The sequence below is a fragment of the Nycticebus coucang genome, chromosome 15 (genome assembly GCF_027406575.1).
Source record: "Nycticebus coucang isolate mNycCou1 chromosome 15, mNycCou1.pri, whole genome shotgun sequence".
In the NCBI taxonomy this organism is placed as follows: domain Eukaryota; kingdom Metazoa; phylum Chordata; class Mammalia; order Primates; family Lorisidae; genus Nycticebus; species Nycticebus coucang.
Window position 1 is genome coordinate 16188931 of NC_069794.1, and position 26760 is coordinate 16215690.

The 26760-nt window shown below is 38.1% G+C and overlaps 1 protein-coding gene across 2 annotated transcripts in view; it reads right to left on the reverse strand.

Moving 5' to 3' along the window:
* The window catches only part of DNAJC3 (DnaJ heat shock protein family (Hsp40) member C3), a 78059-nt gene that overhangs the window by 14121 nt on the left and 37178 nt on the right, over nucleotides 1-26760 (reverse strand). For both annotated transcript variants that reach the window (XM_053563198.1, XM_053563199.1), the window contains exons 3-9: nucleotides 19427-19551; nucleotides 18528-18602; nucleotides 12020-12172; nucleotides 10382-10563; nucleotides 9783-9902; nucleotides 6682-6787; nucleotides 6477-6597 (exon numbers count right to left, since the gene is read on the reverse strand). In XM_053563198.1, the coding sequence (XP_053419173.1) occupies nucleotides 6477-6597; nucleotides 6682-6787; nucleotides 9783-9902; nucleotides 10382-10563; nucleotides 12020-12172; nucleotides 18528-18602; nucleotides 19427-19551 (882 nt within the window). The remainder of the gene's footprint in view (nucleotides 1-6476; nucleotides 6598-6681; nucleotides 6788-9782; nucleotides 9903-10381; nucleotides 10564-12019; nucleotides 12173-18527; nucleotides 18603-19426; nucleotides 19552-26760) is intronic.

A 26760-nucleotide genomic window follows, 5' to 3' on the forward strand; every position in this document is an offset into this window, starting at 1 on the left:
CAAACTTTCCCCAAATTGAAAGTTTTAAATAGTTCAGAGAAGATCAAGCAAAATTAATGCCAAGAGAAATCACACCACAGAGGAATGTTACCTTTCATTTTCAGTTACTTGAGAAAGAGAGAATACTGAAAACTGCTCCCCTAAAACAGGATACATCAAAAACACGTGAAGGACAATTTAAACAATTCCTTGGCTTTGTATCAGAAACAATGGACACCAGAATGTATCATGAGAGTGCTGAAAGAAAAACACTGTTAAAGCAAAATTCTATATCCAGTAAGAATACCATTTAAGACATTTCAAATAAAAGAAAACTAAGAGACTGTCAATAGCAAGCCTATACTTAATGCTAAAGAAGTTCTGTAGGCTGAAAGAAAAGAAACGCACATAAAACCTCAGATCTTAACAGAAAGAATGAAAAACATCAGGAATGACAGACAATTAAACAGAAGTCTTTTCCCTGTTCATTTCTTTTCTTCTTTTTTTTTTTTTTTTTTTTTGTAGAGACAGAGTCTCACTTTACCACCCTTGGTAGAGTGCCGTGTGGCGTCACACAGCTCACAGCAACCTCCAGCTCTTGGGCTTCCGCGATTCTCCTGCCTCAGCCTCCCGAGCAGCTGGGACTACAGGCACCCGCCACAACGCCCGGCTATTTTTTTGTTGCAGTTTGGCCAAGGCTGGGTTTGAACCCACCACCCTCCGTATATGGGGCCGGGGTCCTACTCACTGAGCCACAGGAGCCACCCTTCCCTGTTCATTTCTTAAAAACACATATGAATGTATAAGTGAAAAATGTAACAGGTACTTATAACATATGTAGATTCATATGTGAATATGATATGATATGTATGACAATTATTTAGGAAGTACATGGAACTATATAGTTGGAGGGTTTCTACATTTTACATCAAGTGGTACAATATTAACTCCAACTAGATGGGCAAAGTAAAGATGTGTATTGTATAACCTGTCTAGTGCAACCACTAAAACACTAATGTAGAAAGGTAAAACAAAGAGCAAACAGAAATTCACACAGGATACTAGAAATATTCATATAATCCAAATGATGGCAGGAAGGATCAAAGAATCAAAAACAAAACACCAAAACAATAACAAAATGGTAGACCTAAATACAGCCATATCCATAATTACTTAATACTGATGAACTAAACACACCAAACAAAAGATGGAGATTATAATTATCAAAATTAATCTAAAAACAAAACAAAACAAAAATCCCAAAAAACAAAAAAGCAAGTTCCAACTATCTGATGTCTACAAGAGACACACTTTACATATAAAAAGACTCCACAACACTGAAAGTAAATGGATAGGCTGGCATGGTGGCTCATGCCTGATCCAAGCCTTCTAGGAGGCCTAGGACAGAGGAGCTCTTGAGCTCAGGCATTTGAGACCCCATCTCTACTAAAAATAGAAAAAAAACAGCCAGGTGTCATGGTAGATGCCTGAGTCCCAGCTACTTGGAAGGCTGAGGCAAGAGGATCCCTGTAACCAGAGTTTAAGGCTGGTGTGAGCTAGGCTGAGGCCATGGCACTCTAGCCTGGGGAAACAGAGCAATGAGACTCTGTCAAAAAAAAAAAAAAAAAAAAGAAAGAAAACATAAATGGATGAAAAATATATCACATAAGCAATAAGATCAAGAAGGAAGAGACTTTATTAATATTGAATAAATAAAACTTCAAGTATTACCAGTGATAAATAAGTTTTCACTTTTATCCTTATGCACTGTTCCTATCAGGAGAACTTAACAGTTATAGAATGTGTAGGCTGCTAATGCATAAAGAAAATACTGACAGGCTCGGTGCCTGTAGCTCAAGCTGCTAAGGTGACAGGCACATATACCAGAGCTGGCAGGTTTGAGTCCAGCCCAGGCCTGCCAAACGCAATGACAATTACAACCAGAAAATAGCCAGGTGTGGTGGGCGCCTGTGGTCCCAACTACTTGGGAGGCCAAGGCAAGAGAATCACTTAAGCCCAGGAGCTGGAGGTTGCTGTGAGCTGTGACGCCACAGCACTCTACTGAGAGTGATAAAAAAAAAAGAGAAATGAACAAATTCCTTAACAGACATAACTTTAAAAAAAGACATATCTTACAAAAATGAACAAAGATGAAACAAACTATTAATAAGCTTATAATGATCAGAAAATATAATTTGTCATCAAAAACTACCCACTAAATAAAACTCCAAGATCAAGAATACTACGAATCTTCAGAAAATAGAAGAGAAGGTAACAATTTCTAACCTATTGTTTGAGTCTAATATACTCTTTTTTTTTTTATTAAATCATAGCTGTGTACATTAATGCGATCATGGGGCACCATACACTGGTTGTTGTCTAATATACTCTTAACACTAAAATCTGACAAAGACATGACAAAAGAGAAGTTACAGAGCAATATTCCTCATGAACATAGTTGCGTACTTCTCAAAATATTGGCAGATAAAATACAGCAATATCTAAACCTCAGTCCAAAGATTTACCCTAATAATTCAAGAGTAACTTTAGAAATGTCAGTGTAAAATATCATATTAACATAAAGAAGAAAACATATAAATCATTTCAACTCAATCGCAAAAGAAATAACAAATTTAAGTGGGCAAGCATTTAAAGAACACAAAGTAAGACATTTGAATGTAGAAACGATACATGAAAGTATCAAGTCATCAAGAATACAAATTAAAGCATCATCAGACGCTACTAACACATGCCAAATGTATAAAATTAAAAAGACAACACCTAATGTTTTTAAGGATGCAGAGCATTGTACATCATTGGTAAGAGTGCAAAATATAAATACTTTTAGAAAGGATCTAGCGGTTTCTTTTAAAACTAAGCAAACACTTTATCCTATTACTCAACAAGTCCATTCCTAGATATTTACAGAAGATAAATGAACATATTGTCTTTAAAAAGCCTTGTATAATAATGTTCATGTCAGCTTTTTTCATAACTATATAATCAGCTGAGTTACAGTTATATATGAGAATGGGTAAATCAAGTGTGATATATTCATAAAATGGAATATTCATCAACAGGGTAGAATTAATGAAATACTGAATGCTTTCCTCCTCTTTTATAGGAGAACAGAGAAAAAAAGCCCAGCAGTTATATCTGAAAATAAAATTATTTTAGACCATAGCCATGCCTATTTGTTTGCACACTATGGTTGCTTTCCCAGGGTAACAGTGGAGTGGAGTAGTCACAACCGAAACCCAAGGACATGCACAGCCTCTATTTACTATTTTGTTCTTTACAGAAAAAGTTTGCCAACTTCTACTCTTCAGTGATAAAAAGTCATTAACTACCAAAGCATGTAAAAATATAAACAAATCTCAAAAACAAGCTGAATGAAAAAAGCCTTATAGATCCTGACTTTAGGCTTCCCTTTCTGTCCTAGAAGAATCCAGTTTGACAAGAATCCTAAGTTAGTTAAAGAATTCTGCTAACTAACTTAGGAACCCTCCCCCAACCCCTAGTATCTGAGCATATTCCTCATCCTACCCTCCTTATCTTAGCACCCTGGCCTGCCCTCAGCAAGAAGTCTGTTCAGTTGGTCTAACAAGAATCCCCCTTCCCTTTGATTCCTCCTAGTAATCTTCCATCCACTGAACCCGTACCCTGCTCTTTGGCTGTAAATTCCCAGTTGGAGATTGGGGAGTCAGAGTCAAGCCCCATCTCTCTCCCCCACTGCAAGACCCCATATTACAGTGGCCCTACTACCTATTGCATGGCCTCCTTGAATAAAGGCTGCCATACTGTCTTTAACAAGTGTCATAAATTATTTTTTCCCCAACAGGTTGCAAAGGTATCAGAATTCAGGAATGCTGTCCCTAAGATGACATAGTATAAGTTTTAGCAGATATAACTGTTTATCTCATAAGGACATCAGAGTCATCCCTGTATTTAAAGGAACTTGGCCAAAACTTTAGCATTGCTTCAGTATCAGTTCTTCTCAAAAGCTATTAAAAAGAAGATAAGAAAAAAAGACATGTAGAGATCTGAAGTTTCACTTCATTTTTCATGATCTCAGAGGCATCCTCAAATAACAGTCTTTACTTTCCAGTGAATGGAATTCCGATGCTTCATAAAAATCCTATTATAAGCCCGAAATTAATAAATCTCCATATTCCATTACTCATTAACCTTAACCTTTTGATTCTTTATTCATTATACCCCAATTTAAATTGCTAATTTAAAAAAAGATAAAACCAGCAAACAGAAGTATATGGAAAGTCTTTGTGTTTTATCTCAGTGTTTCAACTAAAGACATACTACTATTTAGCCTAGTGAATTATATAAGTGAATAAGATTTTGACTTGAATTCATATAAGCCAGCTAATAACTGTCAGTTTCCACTATACAGTAAAGCCTTTTTCTTTTCTTTCTTTCCCATATTTAGTGACTTGGCAATACATTCTACCTCCTTCCCTCCCTTTCTTCTCCCCTCCTCTCTCGGGTGAGTAGAATTACTTAATATCCACACTTATGACTCAACCATTTTACTCTTTTAAAACCATAATTCAGAAAGAGCCCCTGCATATAATCAAACCCTCCTATTGAAAAGGCAAAGAGTAAACTCATATGGAGGAAATTTTTTAAGAAAAAAACAGACTTCAAAGACATTAATTATATTAAATTAGCATTAAACACCTTTTTCTTCAAGAATTAAGTCATCATGGCTCAGCACCCGTAGCACGGTAGTTACGGCACCAGCCACATACACTGAGGCTGGCAGGTTCGAACCCAGCCCGGGCCAGCTAAACAGCAATGACAACTGCAACAAAAAATAGCTGGGTGTTGTGGCAGGCGCCTATAGTCTCAGCTAGTTGGGAGGCTGAGGCAAGAGAATTGCTTAAGTTTGAGGCTGCTGTGAGCTGTGATGTCACAGCACTCTAATGGAGGACAAAATGAGACTCTGTCCCCCCCAAAAAAATAATAAGAAGAAGAATTAAGTCATCAAGTTTCCCTCTAAAGCAAGACAATTTAATATTCAAATTACAAAGGATCTTTCAAACTATGCTTTTATATTTTCCTGCACCTTCTCTGACTTCACACTTGGAGCTGAGGGTTTACGTAACAGATAAGTACGTTCAATGTAGTGTTCCAGAAACTAATAGGAATGCAAAATCCTAGAGTAAAGTCATCTCATGGACCAAAAACAGTAGCTCAAAACTGAAGAGAATAAGTAAGCTAAAAAGTGTTGTCACCACTCCCTGGAAACTGCTTGAAGGTAAGATTCTTTTCAATACGGGGAAAACAGGAAAAAAGTGCTTGACCAGTCTGTCTTAAAAATTAGTACCACAAACCAAGTTTCCCTACTCAAACCATTTAACTATAAAAGAAAAACACTCTTACTGCTTTTTATTTAAAATGCTTGCCTGATTTGAAATAAAAACTTTGCAACAAGAGTTTATAAGGCTTTTAAGGCTTTCATTTTTAAAAAACTACCTCGTTTAAATGTTCATAATGTCACATGAAAAAAAAGCTACATACACAAATACACATTATTTTTCAAAAAGATGTGTATTACTATACATACCTTAGTTATCTTTCAGAAACGGGGTACTGCCTTTATTCAAATCTTACAACATCTAGAAGGAATCCCTCTTGCTACTTTGACTTTAACAGTAGGGCAGCAGCTATCCTAATGTCACTAACCAGCCAGGGATCATACAGGATCATTTATATTAGGCATATATGTATGCCTAATTGACATATATGTATGCTTTCTGTACATATAAATCACATGTACTGTGTCTAGGTACAGAGTATGTATAAATACACATAATATATATAGAAACAGAAGTACACAGACAAAAATCTGGAAAGATACAAATCCAAAATGAACAATGACTACTTCTGGATGACATGAGAGTTATACTTCAAATTTTCCATTTTGTTGTCTTTCCTAACTTGTTTACAACAAAGCTAAATTTTTTTTTTTTTTTGAGACAGTCTCACTATGTCGCCCTCAGTAGAGTGCCATGGCATCACAGCTCACAGCAACCTCCAACTCTCGGGATTAAGTGATTCTCGTCTCAGCCTCCCAAGTGGCTGGGACTATAGGCGCCTGACACAACGCCCAGCTATTTTTTGTTGCAGTTGTCATTGTTGTTTAGCTGGCCTGGGCTGGGTTTGACCCTGCCAGCGTCAGTGCATGTGGCTGGCGCCGTAACCACTGTGCTACAGGCACCAAGCCACAAAGCTAAAATTTTTATTCTTACATTCCGCTGAACTGCTTTCAGTAGCAGAACCCTTTCTTCACACAGTAAACTTTTCAAGTTCCATCCACAGAAAAACAAATAATTTCCAAGTTCTTCACCCGTTTTCTAAAACTATCAACACTTCCAGGTACTCTGATAGAACTGTTCTAAGTAAAAGGAAACTTAACATCTGACGATTTCATATAATCCACTATTAGAAACTGGAAATCAAATTCCTTCAAGATTTACCTTCATCGTACATTTCTTCTATTAAATAGGCCTCTGCTCGATCTTTCAGAGCATTCACATTGTCAGGTTCCATCTGTAAGACTTCAGAACATATTCTAATAGCTTCAACAGGCTTCTCGTCCTAAAAGTAAATGTGAGAAAATGATTTATGGCTGTTATTTCACATGTTAAGTTTTTTCATTTCTGGGAACAAGTCAACAGTTACCTTAGAAAAGCAGTGGCAAATCCTTTCTTTTGAACGAACTGTGTACTCAACAATGCTTGGTTCTGTTTTCATGACAGATTCATATTTGCTGGTCGCATCTGTGTATCTATTAAATGAGGAAATCATGGTAAGCAACAATGAAATTCTATTTTCTACTTCCATAGCTGTAGGAAGCACACTCTTCCTATATGTTGCTTACTCCATTCAACTAGACGAGCACATGCCTTCCAACACTCCTTTCGCCTCATTAATCTAAAATAGCATTTATATACATTTTATTTTTAATATAAGAATTCAAAAGGGGGAAAGAAGAAGGCAGACTAGCTAGTCACCTCAGGACCTGAGGAACAGAATGTTGTAAGTTCCCTGGATTCCTTTTTCATTTCAAATATCCCAGACTTGGATTCCAGCAACGTAGAATGCCAACAGGTATGGAACAGTGATAACAAAACCAGCAGAAATCTCCTCTCCCTAGGCAAAGGCCCTGGAAAGAGCAGTCTAATAAGGGAGAAAACTGCCTAACAATAATAGTTCTACTCCAGAGCTACAGAGAAAATTACTGCCTCATCCCCATCAGTGCTAGCAAAGATGAAAACAAGGAATAAAATAGCAGAATTAAGCCCTAACAATCATAATTACATTAAAAGTAAATGATGTAAATACATTGGTAAAAGAGATTAGAAGAGTGTATTAAAAAATGTGACCCAATGTTGTCTACAAAAAACTCACTTCAAATATAAGGATGATAAATAACATACCATACAAATATTAATTAGAGAAAGCACGAGAGGCTATATCACATAAAGTAACAAAGAAAATTATCAGAGAGGGACCATGTAGAATGATAGAAGGTCAGTCCAATTTAACAAATACCAAACCCAAATGTGTATATGCCAAACAACAGAGCAGTTAAGAGGATACAATGATAAGCTAAAGAATAGGAGAAAATATTTGCAAACCACAGTCTGACAAAGTACTAGTATCTAGAAAATCTAAAAAACTCACAACTCAAGAGTAAAAAAGCAAACAATTCAGTTAGAATGTGAGCTAAAGACATGAAGATATATACCTGGCATATGACTACATGAAAAGGTGTTCATTAGCCATTAGGAAAATGTAAACTAAAACTACAGTGAGATATCATAATGTATCAGAATGGCAAAATAAAAAAATTGTAACAATATCAAATGCTGTCAAGGATACGCAAAAAGTGGATCTTTCAGACATTACTGGTGGAAATGTAAAATGGAACAGTCGCTTTGCAAATCAAGTTGGCAGTTTCTTATGAACTAAACACGCAACTACCATACACCCCAGCAACTGCATTACTGGTATTTATCCCAGAGAACTGAAGACTTGTTTTCCCACAAGGACCCATACATGAAAGTAACATTATTCATAATAACCAAAAACTGGATATAGCCCAGATGTCCTTCAATGGGTAAACAGCTAAAGAAACGGTGGCATGGCCATACAACGGAAACCACGCAGTAGCCAACAGGAAGAAAATACTGATGCAACGATCTGGATGACTCCCCACAGAATTATGCTGAGAGGAGAAAAGCCAGGCTTTCAAGCTTACATATTATATGTTTCCATTCATATAACATTCTTGAAATGACAAAATTATAGAAACAGAGAATAAATTAGGGACTGATGGAAGCTAAGAAACGGGCAGGAACAGGAGGGAAGCAGAAGTGCCCATAGGAGGTCCACAGGAGAGATCCTTGTGGTGATGCAATCACTCTGTACCTTAACTATGCTAACATCAATGTCCTGATTGAGACACTGTACTACAGTTTTGCAAGATGTTCGGGGGAACTGGGTGAAGCATCCCCATGATGGCAACTTTCTTTTTCTTTTTTTTTTGTAGAGACAGAGTTTCGCCTTATCGCCCTCGGTAGAGTGCCGTGGCGTCACACAGCTCACAGCAACCTCCAACTCCTGGGCCTAGGCGATTCTCCTGCCTCAGCCTCCCGAGTAGCTGGGACTACAGGCGCCCGCCACAGTGCCCGGCTATTTTGTTGTTGCAGTTTGGCCGGGGCCGGGTTTGAACCCGCCACCCTCCGTATATGGGGCTGGCGCCCTGCTCACTGAGCTACAGGCACCGCCCATGATGGCAACTTTCAAAGGTTACTAGGATTAGGGGAGTTGGAGCCTACCCATTAGGCCAGATGTCCTCAAACTGCAGCCAGCGGGCCACATGAAGCGGTGTGAATTGTATTTGTTCCCATTTTGTTTTTTACTTCAAAGTAAGATATGTGCAGTGTGCATAGGAATTTCTTCATAGTTTGTTTTTTAAACTATAGTCTGGCCCTCCAACAGTCTGAGGGACAGTGAATTGGCCCCCTGTTTAAAAAGTTTGAGGACGCCTGCCATAGGCAGTATTGTGTGCAATGCCTTCTATTCTCTGCAACCCTCCCGCCCCAGCCTACAAACTCCATACAAACATTACTCACACAGACACAGCCTCTTACTCTTGCCAACTCCTATTTATTCATTAATCAGGATTTAAGTATCTATCACATTCTCCAAAAAGCTTCGCTTCTCTTACTCCTCATTGTCACCATCCTGAATTGAATTAAACACCCCTCTGTGTACCCACGTTATACTCTGTACATTCTATCACTTTGGTTATCATATTATCTTTTAACAATCAGTCTATATGTCTGTCTCTCACAATAAGCTATAAACTTAAGTTCAAAATTATTATCAAGTTCATTTCTGTGCCCTCTGTACATAGCCTGGTACCTGATACAGGAGATAATATATGGAAAAGGTATGTTAGGTGTAACATGAATAAATCTGCTGTTAAGGACACTATGAAGTTATAATTATTTATATACTTCCTTAACCTAAAAATGTATAATTAGGGTAGTTTTACTAAGGTCCAGGAGTATCTAGAATACTCCACCCCCCACGGCTAAGAAGTAAAAGAGCAGTATGGTGCCCCATGATCGCATTAATGTACACAGCTATGATTTAATAAAAAAAATAAAAATTAAAAAAAAAGAAGTAAAAGAGCAATAAGTTCAGTTAATTTGTGCCCCCAACCAGACATACAAGGAAAGAATAGAAGGTCAAGACAAGAATATTCTTACCTGCCATCTCTGATGAGCTCTTCAGCTGACTCAATCAGCTTATTAAGCTTCTTTACTTGTTTATAGTGTGCAAAACACCTTTTATGTTCCTGGTCAAGTTTAAGACATTCACGAACTTCACTGCTCATGTATTTCAAAAAAGGAAAATATCCCAAGTCAAAATAATCAACGAGTAGTTTTCTATACTAAATACAGAAATCACAATGAAAGTATTTTTGTTTGTAACAATTACACAAGACATACTGGACTTAATAATTTACTATATATACTTTTGTATGTGAACTGTACCATGCATACATTCATTACATTCATTAACTCAAATTAAAATGACTTACGTAGAGTTACACATTAAACACTCCATTCTGTTTCTGCAAATGCAACAGCCATCCTGTTTGTTTTCATAAGCAGTTTCATAAAAATAAAGTATGTGGAAGTAGAGTAACTTATGAGTAAGGAAGGTAACAAAATCTATAAATAGATTTAGAATATAAAAACCTGGACCACAATAATTTTATTAATTTGTTAAAATTTTAGAAGAACATGGGATTATTATCTTACTGGCAACAGTAAAAAAAGACCAGTATGTCACTGGAACTGACCTGAGGGACAGCTCGTGGTCTCCTAGTTGGTAGTACAGTGTGCTGATTTTATAAAATGCCTCGGTATTATCATTCTTCAGTTTTGATGCAGCTTTCAAGTCACTTATAGCTTTCCTGGGTTCTCCTTCTCTCATAAAACATTCAGCTCGAAGTTCTCGTAGTTCTGCATCCCAAACACAAACCTTGAGAAATAAAAGAACTAGACTTTAAGAAAGAACCAAGAAATTGTGCAGTCATTGTTGTATACCACATGTTTATCTACATAAGATATCCTCAATTAATGTGATGATATACAGTGTAAATTGTATTTGAAGGTCTGATACAATTTAAATGTGACAAGAATGATGTGACAGAATAATTTCTCTTTTTCCTTTAGTCTTAAATACTAAAGGAAAAAGTAATATATTCATGTATACCAAAGTCCTTTTCCTAACTCTTCAGTTATAATTCCAAAATGCTAAAAATAAGAAAACACAGCGTTAACTATTAGAGGGTGGCTTCCAGTGAGGCACATTGAAGAGAACATTCTATTATCAGATTTTTGTGCTTAATCAATAGTTCAAATTTCTAGTCAAAAAATAAAATCTACGTTCTAAATTCACAAAATATTTTTAGTATACTAATAACTAAGTGAAATTCTCTTTTGTAAAATATCACCTTCTTGAAATTAAATCCTCAAATCAAAAAAAGAAAAGAGACAAATAACGTTAAGAAGTTGAGGCTTCACCATTTCTGTTTTTATCAAAAACTCCACAAGGAAACACACTAGTATTCTTCAAAATATAACCTAAAAACTCACCAATAAGGCCTACAGAAATATCTTTACGTAGTTCCTAGAACTGTTCTAAAGTGATATCAACTTTTTAATTCATGAAGATATCAAAATCAACATTATATGTAAGTTAAATCTGAACAATAAACTAGATCAAAATGAACAGTCTAATTACTGGAAGGTAAAAAGTAAAACTTTATTTTTCATTAATAAAGGATTAACACAATTAATGAAACATGAATTCTACTGTACTGTATTATAATATCCTCTGTAAAATCATCAAAGAAATGACTATTCTACACAGATCCCAAGTTTATTACCAAAATTCATTGAAATTGTGCATCAAAGCTCTGTGAAATGGTAAGTAAATACAAATTATGACAGCTTCCATTTGAGTATTTTAGCAGACTTCCTCCTTAAATCATTTATCATTAAATCCTTTGGAGGCAAGGAAACCTAGACTTAGAACCCTCTGCATCCCATCAACTTTTTATTTTTCCTCTTCCCTAGAAACGTCTCCCTTTAAACATTCTGCTTTCCTCTCAAATATCATTTTCCCCTTTTCTTCAACCAACTCTTCCATCTTTTATCCAGTTTAACAAAATCAAACCAATCCAGCAAATCAAGCACTTTATAAAAATATAACTCTCACTCCATACAGTCAGTACATTTATTAAAAACTTCAGTCCAAATTTTGTTCTGTATAAGTATAATCTTTTATTTAAAAGCTAGAGCTCCAAGGACTAATAGAATTTTACTCTATATTGGTTTTCTGTGGTATGTAACATGTCAAAGTGTACAAACAGGCCTGGCAGTAAAAAGCAGAAAGTGTCAGGCTGGTCAGCTATAGTAGCTGAGAAACATACCTCTAAAATCTTATCAAGGAAGGTTATAGCAGCGGTATAATCTGCACTTTCAAAAGCCTCTAGTGCTTGTGAATGCAGACGTTGCATTTCATCACATTTTAGAAGCTGAGATTGGGCTTCCTTTTCTTCATTTTCACTTGGATTTGATTTGAGCTATAAGAATAATAAAAAATTAAGCAGGGTTTTTAATCTCTTACATTTACTATCCAGAATATACACAAACATCCAACCATTCCAAATACTTAAGTTCACTGGGGAAAAAGAGTGAAGAGATCCTGGCCAAACTGGCTTGTCCGTGACTTGCTTTGCCATGCAGCATCGGCGAAGGCATCTTTAGTTGCACCGACATGGACAAGAGTGGTCAAGACTCAAAAGCTCTGGGTCACCCAAACTTACCAGGAAGCAAATTTTGGAATGTGAAAGGGAAGGGAAGAATGGAGTAAGGAAAGCACCTTTCTCACTTTATTACATGTAGCTCTGCAGAATAAATTAATTTGAGGTTTATTTATTTTGCCTTCTATATGTATTTCCTAAGTATTTATCTTTAAGCATAAAACAATTTTACCAAATAATGAAAAATATAATGGAACTAAAAAAGGGGGCAGCTTTTTTAGAGTATAGGATAAAGTAATACTGGACACCAGAGGGCTTTTTAAGTACAATAAGAAAAAAAGTATTTATAAGGAATATAAGAGCCTAACACCTTACTCAAAGGTTCATGATGTGCTTTTAAGAGGTATGCACATTACCTCTTTTGAAAATAACTCTATTAAGGTGTAATTCATACATCATAAAATTCATCCATTTTGAGTCTATAATTCTATGATTCTTTAAAATAAATTTACCAAGTTGTATAACCATCACCACAGTTTTAAACCACTTCCTCAATAAGATCCCTTATTTTTTGCTTGTAATTCATCCCTACTCCCAGCCCCAGCCCTAGACACTTGGAATCTTAACATCTCCCTTCAGATGGAAAATCATAAGCTTACTGTCTCAGAGAAACCAGGTGCCTGCATCTGGGGGGCAGCTCTTCTAAGATTATAGTTTATATGTAACAATTCTTGAACTCTAGTATTCATACTAAGATGGGAATTACAACTGAGTTCCAATTTGGGGTGAGCTGCAGACAAGGTAAAGTTAATTCTCGAAATCTCTGTCCTCAGTAGTCAGTCGTTCTTCATCACCTTTTGGTGGCTTCATTTTTAAAACATTCTCCCACTACTCACCTGTGGGAAAGACACTCCAAATGAGAAAATGTATGAATATTATTTCTGGGGAAGGGCTCTGTCCATTTTGCTTTTTAGAATATTTTAGGTATTCTATTGTCTTATAACCCTTGATTTTTATAGAATAGGCCTCCAAGTAGTCTAGGTAATTAGGAATTGGTGAGCTCCGCTTGCTCCGGGGGAGAGCTTTCCTGAATGACTCAATCATTCTGTTTAAGGAATGCTCTGGAACCTTGGCATGCCTGTCGTCTCTGTCTTATCATCCTTAGAGTGCTCCTGAATACTTCTGACACACCACACTATAAACAACATGAATATGTGTGTGCAATAAACTTCTACATTTATGGGGAGAATAAAAGTATAAGAATAAACTTCTCCCCATAAAAATAGAAGTTTATTGAGAACTTGTTTACTGAGTACTGTATATATAGTACTGACCCCTTTGTATAGATTGTATTAGAAACTACCTCTTCTGCATGGAATTTGCATTTTTTTTTCCTCCAAAACATTAGAGTCTAATTTCTTCCACATAATTCTTCCCTGTTGGGAGAAGAGGGGTGCCGCACCCTCGGCACCAAGCCGCAGCGAGGTGGCGCTGTCCGCGTTGTAAGACGACGGAAAGGAGGTTTGTGCTCCCCGGAGCTGAGCCCCCAGCACCCCCAGTGTGCGCAGCAACAGAGATGTTGCCCAGCATGCTGTTTTCTATCGCATTAACCTAAAGGTATGGCTTTCTGTTACAGTGTACGTGTATGTTAAGCTGAATGTCTGTTTGTCCTGATAAGTAAGCAATAAGTCTTGTCAGAATGAACACAATGATAGTTGATCCAGAAACAGCACAAGAAGTATGACTGTGCCAGACTCAGTGGCTCCAAACAGCACGTCCCCACCATAAATGTCAGTGGGCTAAGACAATGCAGGCACAACAAACAAGATGTTTAAACAAGATGTTCCAGCACGATATACACCATCACCACCCACAGTAAAACTTTCCTTAAAAAACATCTTACTTCACTTACTTTTTAGTCAATCAACTCACAATGGAATAATCACATATGATTAATAATAAACACTAAATAAGAACATATATATAATCAACATGAAATTAACATTTATATACCATAGAAGAACTTTTAAACAAGTTATACCTTTACTATTACTTAAGTTTAAATATAAGAAGTTGCAGTATGTTAACATTCCTCAAATAAGAGGAAGCAAGCAGGTTTCACTGATAACCACTAACCTTTGTTCCCCTTAAGGACAGAACATTGAGAAGTAGTAATGGATAACTACCCACGTTTGCAAACTTAAAATATAACTTGTAAAGGTCAGCAAGTTGTAAAAATACTTTGTGTAACCTGTAATGCTTTGTGTAAACTGTATAAAAACCGTACTTAAAACTCAGTAAAGCGCAGCTGCATACTTCACCAAGTGCTGTGTGTCAGACTGTCATTCCTGCGTCGACCTTTCAACCAACCTGACTCCGTTTCCCTGCTTTCCCTCGGACTGAAGCCCACCGACAGGGTGGTCCGCGGCAGAGGGGAGAGGTCCTAAATCTCCAGAGTGAGGATTGAGGGCTCAGGCTGACTCCTATCAGACAACAGGAATGGGAGAGAGGGAGGGAGCTCAGGTCATGGGGGAGGAGGCTCTTTGGAGCCAGGAGAGAGTTGCGGTTGGGTGGGGGAAGTCTTCCCGGGAGGTAAGAAAGGAGTTGGAGAAACAAACTAATGATTTCCTTAGAAACCTGCAGAGTTCAGAAGTGGGTTAAGTGAGATTTTCCCTCCAACCAAGAGGCCAATGACTCTGCCCTCATGCTGCAAGACATCTGCAAGTGGAGAGCACCCGGGTGGTATGTCCCTCCCTCCTCCTTTTTTCATGTTTCTTAACATCCCTGCTTTTCCTGGGCCTTTGCACTTCTGATCCTTTCAGCCAAAGCTCTTCCCATGACACTATTTTATTTCTTACTTCTCACCATGAACCTAGTCACTGAGCCTCTGGATTAAAAACCCGTAGTAACTGTGGGATGGGGGCCCATTGAAAAAGGTGACCTGCCCCCTCATACAACTGCAACTCTACTTCTAGCACCTCAAAGGAAAACAGTGGCTGGCAGATGTGGTTAGCAGCCTTCCAAGGGACCCTGGCTCCCTAGGACCCCTGCCTTTCTGTAACGCTGCCTCCTGGAGACTGGGCTGGACCTAGTGACACCTTTCAATGAACAAAATATGACAAAATGGGATGTCACTTCCTTGATTAGGTCACAAAACTGCCTCCTCCACCTTGCTAGCCTTCTCTCTTCCCTGTCCGCTTGCCCACTCTGATGAAGCAAGGGGTGTGCTGTGAGAGGCAATATGAGGGGCCCGTGTGAGAAGAAGCCAACAGAAGCCCTCGGCCAGTGGCCCAACAGCTCAGGAGGACCTGAACCCTGCCAGCAAACAAGTATGTTGAGGAGCAGATCCTCTCCTGGCCGAGCTTTAGATGAGTGTAGCCTGCAGCCCTATAACACAGGCCCAAATAAGCCAGGCCTGACTCCTAGCCCCATAAACTGCGAGGAAAAAGCTGATAACTGAATAATTTGCTATCCAGCAACAGATAACTAATAAAGTAGGAACACAGTACAGAAGTTTTGCCATTTCTCAGTGGCTAGGTTGTATTTCCAAGCAGATTTTGGACTATTAATGTTTTAAAATAAAGTCTAAATGAAAAAATTAACTAATTAGACTAATCTTGATTTAATCTCTCATTAGCTATAAGCTAGCTGCATTTTCTTTGCCAACAGAAAGGGGATAATAACACTTAACACCCTTTAGAGTAGTCATTAAGAAATTTTAAAAATATTTATGTAACACTAGCAAGTACCCTAAAAAGTGCTAATAAACAATTAAAAAGATGCTCAAATTATTTCCCATTATGTTATCTATCAGCCAACTTTGTTGTTTTTTTTTGGAGACAGAATCTCTGTCACCTCAGCTGGAGTGCAGTGGCATCATCATCATCACTGTCACCTCAGCTGGAGTGCAGTAGCATCATCATCATCATAGCTCACTGCAACCTCAAACTCCTGGGCGTAAACGATCCTCCTGCCTCATCCTCCTGAGTAGCGAGGACTAATAGACATGTGCCACCATGTGCAGCTAATTTTTCTATTTTTAGTAGAGTGGAAATCTCTCTCTTGCTCAGGTTGGTCTCAAACTCCTGGCCTCAAGCAATCCTCCTGCCTCTGACTCCCAAAGTGCTAGGATTACAGGTATGAGTCACCACGCCTGGCCAACTACCACTCTCTAAATGAAAATATTGAGTCTCACAGATGACAAGCAACTTGCCCAGAACCACACAGTTAAGAGAAAACTAAGGTGGGTCTCCTGACTGTGGCTCCCGTTCTCATCCTGTTACCTAGACAGCTTATACGACCTCTCACAAGTTTCTCCGTGGTGATAATCTTGCACGTGTACAGAACTCATTTTCTCCCACAAGTATAAACTGCTAAAGAGCAGGACATCCCTTTTAATATCTACTTTGCATATCTACCAAAGGTGTTCTCTTTCTCATTTAATATTAAGAATATTACCCAAGGGCCAAGTTTTACTACCTCCATTTTACTGATAGAGAAATTATATGATTATCTTGCTTAAATTCAAACTAAGGTCTCTATCTCTACAGCCTAGAAGCCTATGCTTCTAGATGATGATGATGAAGAACCATCACCATGATGGCAAGCATTTATTGAGAGCTTTCTATGCTCTGGGCACAACTCAAAACTAAACCTAAAACTCTAAAGGTTTATCTCCACTTTACACAGGAGGAAACAGTGGCTCAGGTCATTTCCAGAGCCTATATTCTTAACAATTCCTCTTACGTGTACTTCCAACATCAGGCATGCAACTATCTACTTGTCATCTCCACAGGGACATCTAAATAGCATCTCAGCAACAGGGCCAACATGGAATTCCATTTCCTGCCTGCGACCCATTGCTCCCCCCCCCATCACTATCGTCAAGAAATGGCTGCACTTGATTACTGAAGCCGAACCTTAGGAGTCATGGCAGATCCCTCTTCCCCTGATCTTACAGTTTGACTCCCTTTTACTGCTGGCATCTTTTAAGCCTCCCCACTCCCTCTTGCCCTTTGTTCCCACAGCTGAGCAAACTGGTGAGAAAGCACATTTAAATCTCTCTCAAAGACAGTTGAATCTTAAACACTGTTGAAATCTCATCATCAGCTGGTCAGCATGACTGTACTTGGCCAAGAGTGGTCTAGCACACTTCGGTTGTGTTCACGGGCATTGTTGGTACTACACACAGTGAGTCTGCCACTCAGGATCTTCATAAGTTAACGTATGCAGAAAGGAAGAAAAGAGTAGTTTGAGGTAACAAAAATATTTATCACCCCATCTTCATCCTGCTCTCAAGCACCTTCCCATGTAGGAGGGGAGATCAGATATGCCCAAAATTATAACCAATTTTATTGAGACCATGAGACAGCTTCTGAGTCAATACAATTTAGTCTAATGTTTTTGGATTTATATACAGATGACTATTATGACAAAGGTCATAACAATGTTAGAAATTTTAGTTTCATTTTCATAGTAGTTACCGCCATAGTAATTAGGCATCTCGATAAACTATAAAAAGATACAAATAATGAACAGTGGGTTATATACCCTTTCTAGATCACTCCAGAAATAAATCTATGTAAAATAAAAATGCTGCTCTTAAAAAAAGCCAAATGAGGCCATAAAGAGATTGCCTGTCTCTGTCTAAATCATTTTAGCACATACCTTCTTCAGTGATACACAATCTATAATATTCCCCAGCAGACTCAAAGCGCTTTACACTTGGTAAAGTAGCCATAATGGATGACTGCAAAATTTCATTAAGAATTTGTTTTATTATTCCTCTCACATCAAGTGAAGGGTTTCCAAAAAAGATGCAGCCAGTGCCCAGTAAGGATTAATTAAGGACTTTTAAGAACAGCTAAGCCGACATACTTAGATTCTCATGGAGGACAAAGCAGGGTAAGTAAACTGTGTAATCTGAGTTAGGACCACATAACTATTGTGCATACTTTACCTTCTAACTGTTAAGATGAATCTTTGATGTCTGTCACCAAATATTACTTTAGGATCTGCAATTCTTACATACGTAAATCAGACTATTTTCTATTTACTTATTTTCTAAAACTATTCACTCAGCTATAAAATTACTAGTGTCTCAATACAAAAAAGTAGGTCCAATATGTTCTCTCAAAATAACATCTTCTTAGAGCCAAATATAATTTGAACTTACCACTTTTTTAAAATCATCTTCTGCTTCATCAAGTTTTCCTTGTTTGAGTAACAAATGACCTCTCTGTAATCTTGCCTAGGAGAATAAGGAAAAGTTTCCTGAGTATTACAGATTTATAAATTTTCTTTAAACACAAAGAACAAAACTAAGTAAGTTAATAAAGTTACTAATATATATTAATTTTTCCAATGCCTGTTTTGACTTTACACTGAGAATAATTCCTGGAACCAACGAACATGTATATTTTTGTTCAAGTATACTTTCTTTTTTTTTTTTTTTATTTCTTTTTTTTTTTTGTAGAGACAGAGTCTCACTGTACCGCCCTCGGGTAGAGTGCCGTGGCGTCACACGGCTCACAGCAACCTCTAACTCTTGGGCTTACGCGATTCTCTTGTCTCAGCCTCCCGAGCAGCTGGGACTACAGGCGCCCACCACAACGCCCGGCTATTTTTTTGTTGCAGTTTGGCCGGGCTGGGTCCGAACCTGCCACCCTCGGCATATGGGGCCGGCGCCCTACTCACTGAGCCACAGGCGCCGCCCTCAAGTATACTTTTTCTTAAAAATACTTTTGGCTCTATCCATGAAAACTGAAAACACACAAGGTCACACAATTAAGTTCACAAACTCATCCTAGAAAAAGTGCTACCTACCCCATTGCGGATTACTACGATTACCTTCAAAGCACTCCCTCGGGAGCTCTGCACTGACACCAGTGCCTAGTCCACCCTCCAAAGCATTTTGGAACTCTTCCTCTGGAATGGCCATCAGACCTATCATCATAGGAGGTCCTAGAAAAAGTGCTGCATGCCTCATTGCTAAATATCACTATGGTCCCTTTGGCCACATAGTGACCAAGTCCTCCTTAAGTTCCCCTTTAAAGAATGTTTAGAGATACTTACCGCAGTGAAATCCATCTTCAATTCAATCACTTTCGTTAAATCAGGAAGTGCAGCTTTTGATTTGCCCATAGCTAAAAAGACAGTAGCTCTCCGATAATAAGCAATATAGTTATCAGGGTCACCATCTAAAAATGAAAATAAGAAATACTAGCTCTCTGTAATTTATTTGACAAAACCAAATCACCTGAACATTATTAGAATTTACAATATTAGAAGAAAAGCATTAACTGATTTTTGCCTCATGTTCCATTATTGGAATGGTAGTGACATGGGAGTTGTTTATATCCTCCTGCTTAAGGTCATTGCCGAGATCTGATTTTTCAGGCATGTCTGCCTCCTGAGGGTACATGTTACCATGTGATGCACAGAGTTAATCACTGCTGCAGTTACTGGTGTGCTGAGAGCTTGTCCAAAAATCATGCAAATATTGCAAACATTTCAACCTCTGGCATAAATGGGTAAAGAAAAGAATTTCTTCACCAAAAAGGAGTAATGAAAAAAACAAGCAAACAAAAAGAAATAATGTTGCCTAGCAACATCACTGCAAAGAGATCTAGAATAGAGGATAACAAACTATAGCCCTTGAGCCAAATCCAAAGCACAGACTTCAGGTAAGAATGTGTTTTACATTTCTAGGCCAGATGAGGCCCCTTATGCCTATATTCTTAGTACTATAGGAGGCTTGAGGCTTAGTACTGAAAGGATTGCTTGAGTCCAGGAGTTCAAGACCAGCCTGGGTAACACAGTGAGACCTAGTATTACAAAAAAAAAGAATAAAAGTAGCCAGGCCTGGTAGCACGCAGGAGGCAGAGGTAGGAGGATCACTTGAGCCCAGGGCTTCGAGGCTGCCATGAGCTATGATCATTCCACTGCACCCCAGCCTGGGTGACAGAGCAAGTGAGACCCTGTCTCAAAACAACAAAGTTTTTTGCATTTTCTAAACAGTAAAAAAAAAGTGTTAAAAGAAAAGAAAAATATGACTACATGGCCACAAAGCCTAAAATATTTATCTGGACCTTTAGAAAAAAGATTATAAACCTCAGATCTAAATACTGGCTATATGCAACTCATAACTTCTATAAGTATACAATTCAGTCTATAAAAGACAAAGGTCTTTGCTGAGATTTTAATGAAATACTAAGAATGTGGACTAAGCGCTCATTTACAAGATTTTAGAAATTTATAGACTTTCAACTAAATCAATCTATTGAATGTACAATCTCTACTCCCTCACAAATTTCAAATGGCAGTGAAGAAATAAAGGTACAAACCACAGTTCAAAGGAAGAGAATGGAATGAGAGTGAGACTAGAGGCAGAGACTGGAAGAGTTGACATTTGAAAGGGAAGACTGGTTTTTTAGCTAATTCCATCCTACTCAGCACCTATGAAATAGAAAAAGGACTATTCAACTACAAGCATATCAAGTTTTGTAAAATGATCTTCCTACAAAGCAATTTGGAAATATATGCATTCAGAATGCATATATCAAGAATTTAAAAACTCATCGTGATGAGAGCCAGACATATAAAAAATAAAATAAAACATTTATGTACTTGGATGTTCATCATTATAAAAGTTACAATTGTAAAGTAAAGGTCTACCTTTGAAGTTTTTATAATTTGGAAAACATTATAATATGGAAATATTTATGGCAAGATAATACATAACCATTCAAAATTATGGTTCTGAACAGTTGTCAATGACATTGAAAACTCCCTGAAATACTGCCAGCAGAAGGTGGGGCAAAGAGATTAAGCTACACAATCAAATATAAAAGAAGATATACAAATGGCCAATAAGTACATGAAAAGATAATAACAACTATCACTAATTATTAGGGAAATGCAAATAAAAAACCATACTGAGATATCACTGCACACCCATTAAAAAATCAAATCACAATTTGGTAAGAGAAAAAAAGATAAAGAAAAAAAAGTGTTAGCAAGGATGTGGAGAACTTGGAGCCTTTGTGTACTGTTGATGGGATGCAAAATGGTACAACCACTTTGGGAGACGAAGGTGGGAGGATTGCTTGAGTCCAGAAGTAGCAAAAAACTTCTCAAAAACTAAACACAGAATTACCATAAGATCCAGCAAGAAAGAAAGATACTGTCTCCCAAAACAAACAAAAAATGAATAAAATGGTAAATTTTGTTACATACATTTTTCTATAATAAAAAAGTAAAAGAATCAGACAATTGGAAAAAGGTCTTTTTCAAGACAAGAATTGGGCATTTAACAATAAAGAACTTTTTCTTAAATCTAAAACCAAACAAAAATATGATCCCACCTAAGTAAGTATCACTGAAATTTCTTTCCTGATCAATTCCCCTTGAAAGGAAAGGAAAGGAGAGAAAAGTCAGTAGCATCTACCCCGTTTCTCCGAAAATAAGACATCCTCCGAAAATAAGACCTACTTACAGGAAGGATAAGACGTCCCCTGAAAATAAGACCTAGTGCATCTTTGGGAGCACACTGTCTTATTTTCGGGGAAACAGGGTAAATAGGGTATTTCTTATAAAGTATTGTATTAAGCAATAAGGAGAAAGCAAGAAACACAGTAAGCATGTTTAGAGCATGTTTGATAGAGAATATTTTTGATTTGAGGGTTCAATATACATTTTATCTGGAAAGTACAGTAAATTAAAATTTTATGGGCCTAGTCAGCAAACTGGCCGTGGAATGATTTGACGCCTAAGGATGAGAACACCTGAGAGCACAGGGCAGCCACTGCACGTCCACCGTGGTGTGGACACTGGGTTTCTTCTTCTTATGGTCCATATATTCCAAGATATTTCACAATAAACATAGATTACTTTTCGTTCATTAACTTAAAAAATTAAGTCTCCATCTCTCTTATTCATGCCAAATAAAGAATAATAAATATTCAGAATAAATAAACAGAAAGATTTAAAGCATGAAGTTTATTTAAAAACATCCCCCATCATCTTCATATATCCAAATCCCATTCAATCTTTCAGGCACAGCTCAATGACTTATTTCATTACACATGTGAAAATATATCTTCCATTCTCTCACATTCCATAACATTTTATAATATATATCTTACTACACCCACCTAACACTTATCACTGACTTATTAATATACTGTTGGCCTCTATACTGTTCCCCATCTGTGGATTCAACCAATCTCAAATTGAAAATATTTGAAAAAAAAAATTGCATATGTATTGAACATTCACACATTTTGTTATCCCCTAAAAAACATAATATAACAGGTATTTACATAGCATATACATTGTATTAGGTAATATGATACAGATGATTTAAAGTACGCCAGAGGGTGTACGTACTATGTGCAAACACTACTGCATTTTATGGATGGGACTTTAGCATCCATGGACTTTTGGTATCCACGAAAGGCCCTGGAAGAAACTGCCCACAAATTCTCATGGACAACTGTTACATATCTCAGCCTACAGAAAATAAATTCCTTAAGTGATAGATTTATGTTTCATTCATTTTTGTGTCTCCAAAGCACCTGACCCATGGTAAATACTTAAATGAAAAGAAATGGAAACAAACTCCTGATAATCTGCAAAAAATGACGACAGTCCAATGTAAACTTCAGCCGACACTGAGATCTGCCCAGGACATACGAGGGACCTAAAAAAAATGGCTCCTACAGAGATGTGTCTTACATGATATTCAAATCATTCTCCCACATGAAATCAGCAACAACATATTCGAAAACTGAAGTAGCTTAGTTTGAACTCTGTATAAAGTTCTCTCGAGTAAAGAAGAATGCTTATTGCTAGCTTTGGGCATTTTATCAAGAAGGCCCCCTCAGTAATAGTCACCATAGATTTCTATTTGGAAGAACCTGACCACTCCAATCCATAAAGAAAAACCTCCAAAAAGAACTATGTATGACATACCTTTTGCATTAAGTATCTGATTACACATACATAAAAAGTGTCTACATACAGTATTCCTTGAGTGTTCACTTTCACCAATTTTACTATTCAATTTTTAGGTATTTTAAAAACATGAATGGAGATTGGAACTCCAATCTGTAATACTGAACCTGCAAAGAATCCACAGTATTGTGAAATATGTATTTCATCTTCTTCCAGTTTCTTGACATGCAGCTCTGAAAACCCTTGGAACCTCCAGTCATTAGTTTTTTGTATACTAACAAGATGGCTGGTAGCAGGGCCTCTAGATAGCTTCAAGATGGCAACTGGTTGGTTCTACCAGAAAGGTTGGTTCAATCCTCTAATCCAACCATGTGATTAGAGGGTTGGAGATTTCAGTCCCATCCCTAATCTCCTCAGAGGGGAAAAGGGTTAAAGGTTGAATTGGTCAGCAATGGCCAATAATATAATCAATCTTGCCTATATAATGAAGCCTCCATAAAAACCCAAGAGGGCAGGGTTTGGAAGAACTCCCAGATAGGCAAAAACGTGGAGGTTCCTGAAGGCTGGTGTACCCAGAGGGAGCAAGAAGCTCCTTCCCATTTGTTTTGCCTTATTCATCTCTTCCATCTGGTTCTTTTATTAATATTATTATTATTAAATCATAGCTGTGTACATTAATGTGATCATGGGGCACCATACACTGGTTTTATAGACCGTTTGACACATTTTCATCACACTGGTTAACATAGCCTTCCTGCCACTTTCTTAGTTATGTGTTAAGACATTTATATTCTACATTTACTAAGTTTCACATGTACCCTTGTAAGAGGCACCACAGGTGTAATCTCACCAATCAATCCATCTGGTTCTTTATCTGTATCAACATGCTTTATAATAAATCAGCAAACAAAAGTGTTTCCCTGGCTCGGAGCCTGTGGCTCAAGCGGCTAAGGCGCCAGCCACATACACCTGAGTTGGCAGGTTCGAATCCAGCCTGGGCCTGCCAAACGACGACAGCTGCAACCAAAAAGTAGCCGAGCGTTGTGGCAAACGCCTGTGGTCCCAGCTAATTGGGAGGCTGAGGCAGGAGAATCGCTTGAGCCCAGGAGTTGGAGGCTGCTGTGAGCTGTGATGCTACAGCACTCTACCCAGGGTGACAGCTTGAGGCTCTGTCTCCAAAAAAAAAAAAAAAGTGTTTCCCTGAGTTCTGTGAGCCACTGTAACAAATTAAGTGAAACCCCCATTTATAGCCCATTGGTCAGAAACAGAAGTAAAGCAACTGTGGGCCTGTCAAAGGTTTCTGAAGTAGGGGCAGCCTTGTAAGACTGAGCACTCAACCTGTGGATCTGAGGCTACTTCCAAGCAGACAGTGTCAAATGAGAGGACGCCCAGCTAAATTGTGCTGCAGAATCTGTAGGATTGCTTCACCCACATTCCAGTGACGAGAAGTCACAGAAGTATTCTGTATTGTGAGAATACAGCAGGTGCAATGAAGCATACTTTTTCCTATATCCTCAGCATTTGTGTCAGTGAAGTGGGACTAGCTAGAATGGCCCCAATGCACATAAAAATATGGTTTTGAAAGACAAATGATAAAAAGAGTGGGAATAAAAAGGGACCTTTGATTTCTGGGCAGCCAAGTGCTTACCCGTGATATGAAGCAGCAGCTGTGCTATGCTTAGTTACTAAAGGTAAAAGGTGAAAAAGAAAAGCAGCTTTTAATGGGAGAAATTCAAGCCTCTTTAAATTATCAGGCCCAGAAAGGCACTGAAAAGCAACAGCAGTCAGGTCTCAGCCCAGCCCCTGGAGCTATGTAATCCCCCAGCTATGTGCTCTTCACTGAGTATCCATAAATTAACCAAACAATGCCCATACTATCATTTAATAAGGCATAGCTAATCAGTCATCATGTTGTTTCTGTAAACTAATGAGAATTCCTAACAATTCCTGTTATCTTCCCCTCTCCTGATTTGTCCTTTCTTCTTCAAAAACTTGAGCCTCTCCTTTGTTCTCTGGAGCACGTCCAAGAGTTTGACTATAGTCCTCAATCTTGGGCCAAATAAACTCTCCATATGTTAACTTTGCTTCTGTTTCTTGTTTTAGGTCAACAAAGTTACCTGTAGAATTTAGAGATGAATCCAACTCCCAGGGCGTTGGCTCACTGGATGCACATGGAAACGCAAGCTAATTAGAAAATGGGGAAATATTGAGTCCCTTGGTTATTGTTATTTGTAATAGCAAAAACGACATTAAGAGTCCTGGACAGGACCTTGGTTCCAATCCAAGGACTGAGATTTATTTCAGTGAGTCTGAGATTGGGCCACTAGCCTCAGAGCTACCCATAAGGGAAAAATTTATGATGGGACTACACAAAATGCCTTTAGGACCTACGGTCACTAGGTCACTAAGATAATGTGTGTGCAGAGGTCAAAACCAAGGAACTACTGAAGCCACAGGGGATGGTTGTGAAAGAACTGTTTAAATTTTCAGCTGCTATGTCGTCAACTTCCTGAGGCACCTTTATGAAAATGAATTCTAATAGTGATTAATTCAGTGACAGTGTGTTTACTCTAAACTGCTATCCAGTGGAAGAGGATTTGGGCAGACGCATGACCCACTGCTCTCTGTGGAGTAAGGAGACTATCCCTAGCTAGCCTGGAAGAATGGATAAAAGTCACCATAACTAAGTCTGTTTACCCTCAGTTACCCTCAGAAGGAGCACTGTCCAACTCCCTATGTAAATGGTGAGTGGGACTCCCCAGAGGAAGCAGCTAATGCTTTGTGGGCCTGGTTTTATGATGATCAGAACAGTCATCTGTAGATAGGCCGTTACTCAGGTCATGGTAAATGGTGTAAGGGCACCCTTTTAATGCAGATGCTCCATATAACCTAGTTGCTGCAAAATTAAGACAGTACAAGAAGCCGTATCAAATCTGTTGCCTCACCTTCTCCAAGTGAGTCTTACAGATGCTAATTAATAATAGTTAATTAACAAGAAAATGGGGAAAGACAGAGAAGAGGGTTAAATACTCCTCCCAACAAAGTGGAAATTTTTAAACAGCTACATAAGAAATAAAGTAACTAAAGAAAGGGGAAGAAACAAAGAGGAAAAAGAAAGAGGGGAGTCACCAGATGTGTCCCAAAAGGGTAGAAATCTTTAGATGGTTATTTACAAATGACATGAATAGGGTGGCGCCCGTGGCTCAATGGGTAGGACACCAGCCCCACACACTGAGGATGGCGGGTTCAAACCCAGCCCCAGCCAAATTGCAACAAAAAAATAGCCAGGCGTTGTGGTGGTCGCCTGTAGTCCCAGCTACTCGGGAGGCTGAGGCAAGAGAATCACTTGAGCCCAGGAGTTGAAGGTTGCTATGAGTTGTGTGAGGCCACGGCACTCTACCGAGGGTGATAAAGTGAGACTCTGTCTCTACAAAAAAAAAAAAAAAAAAAAA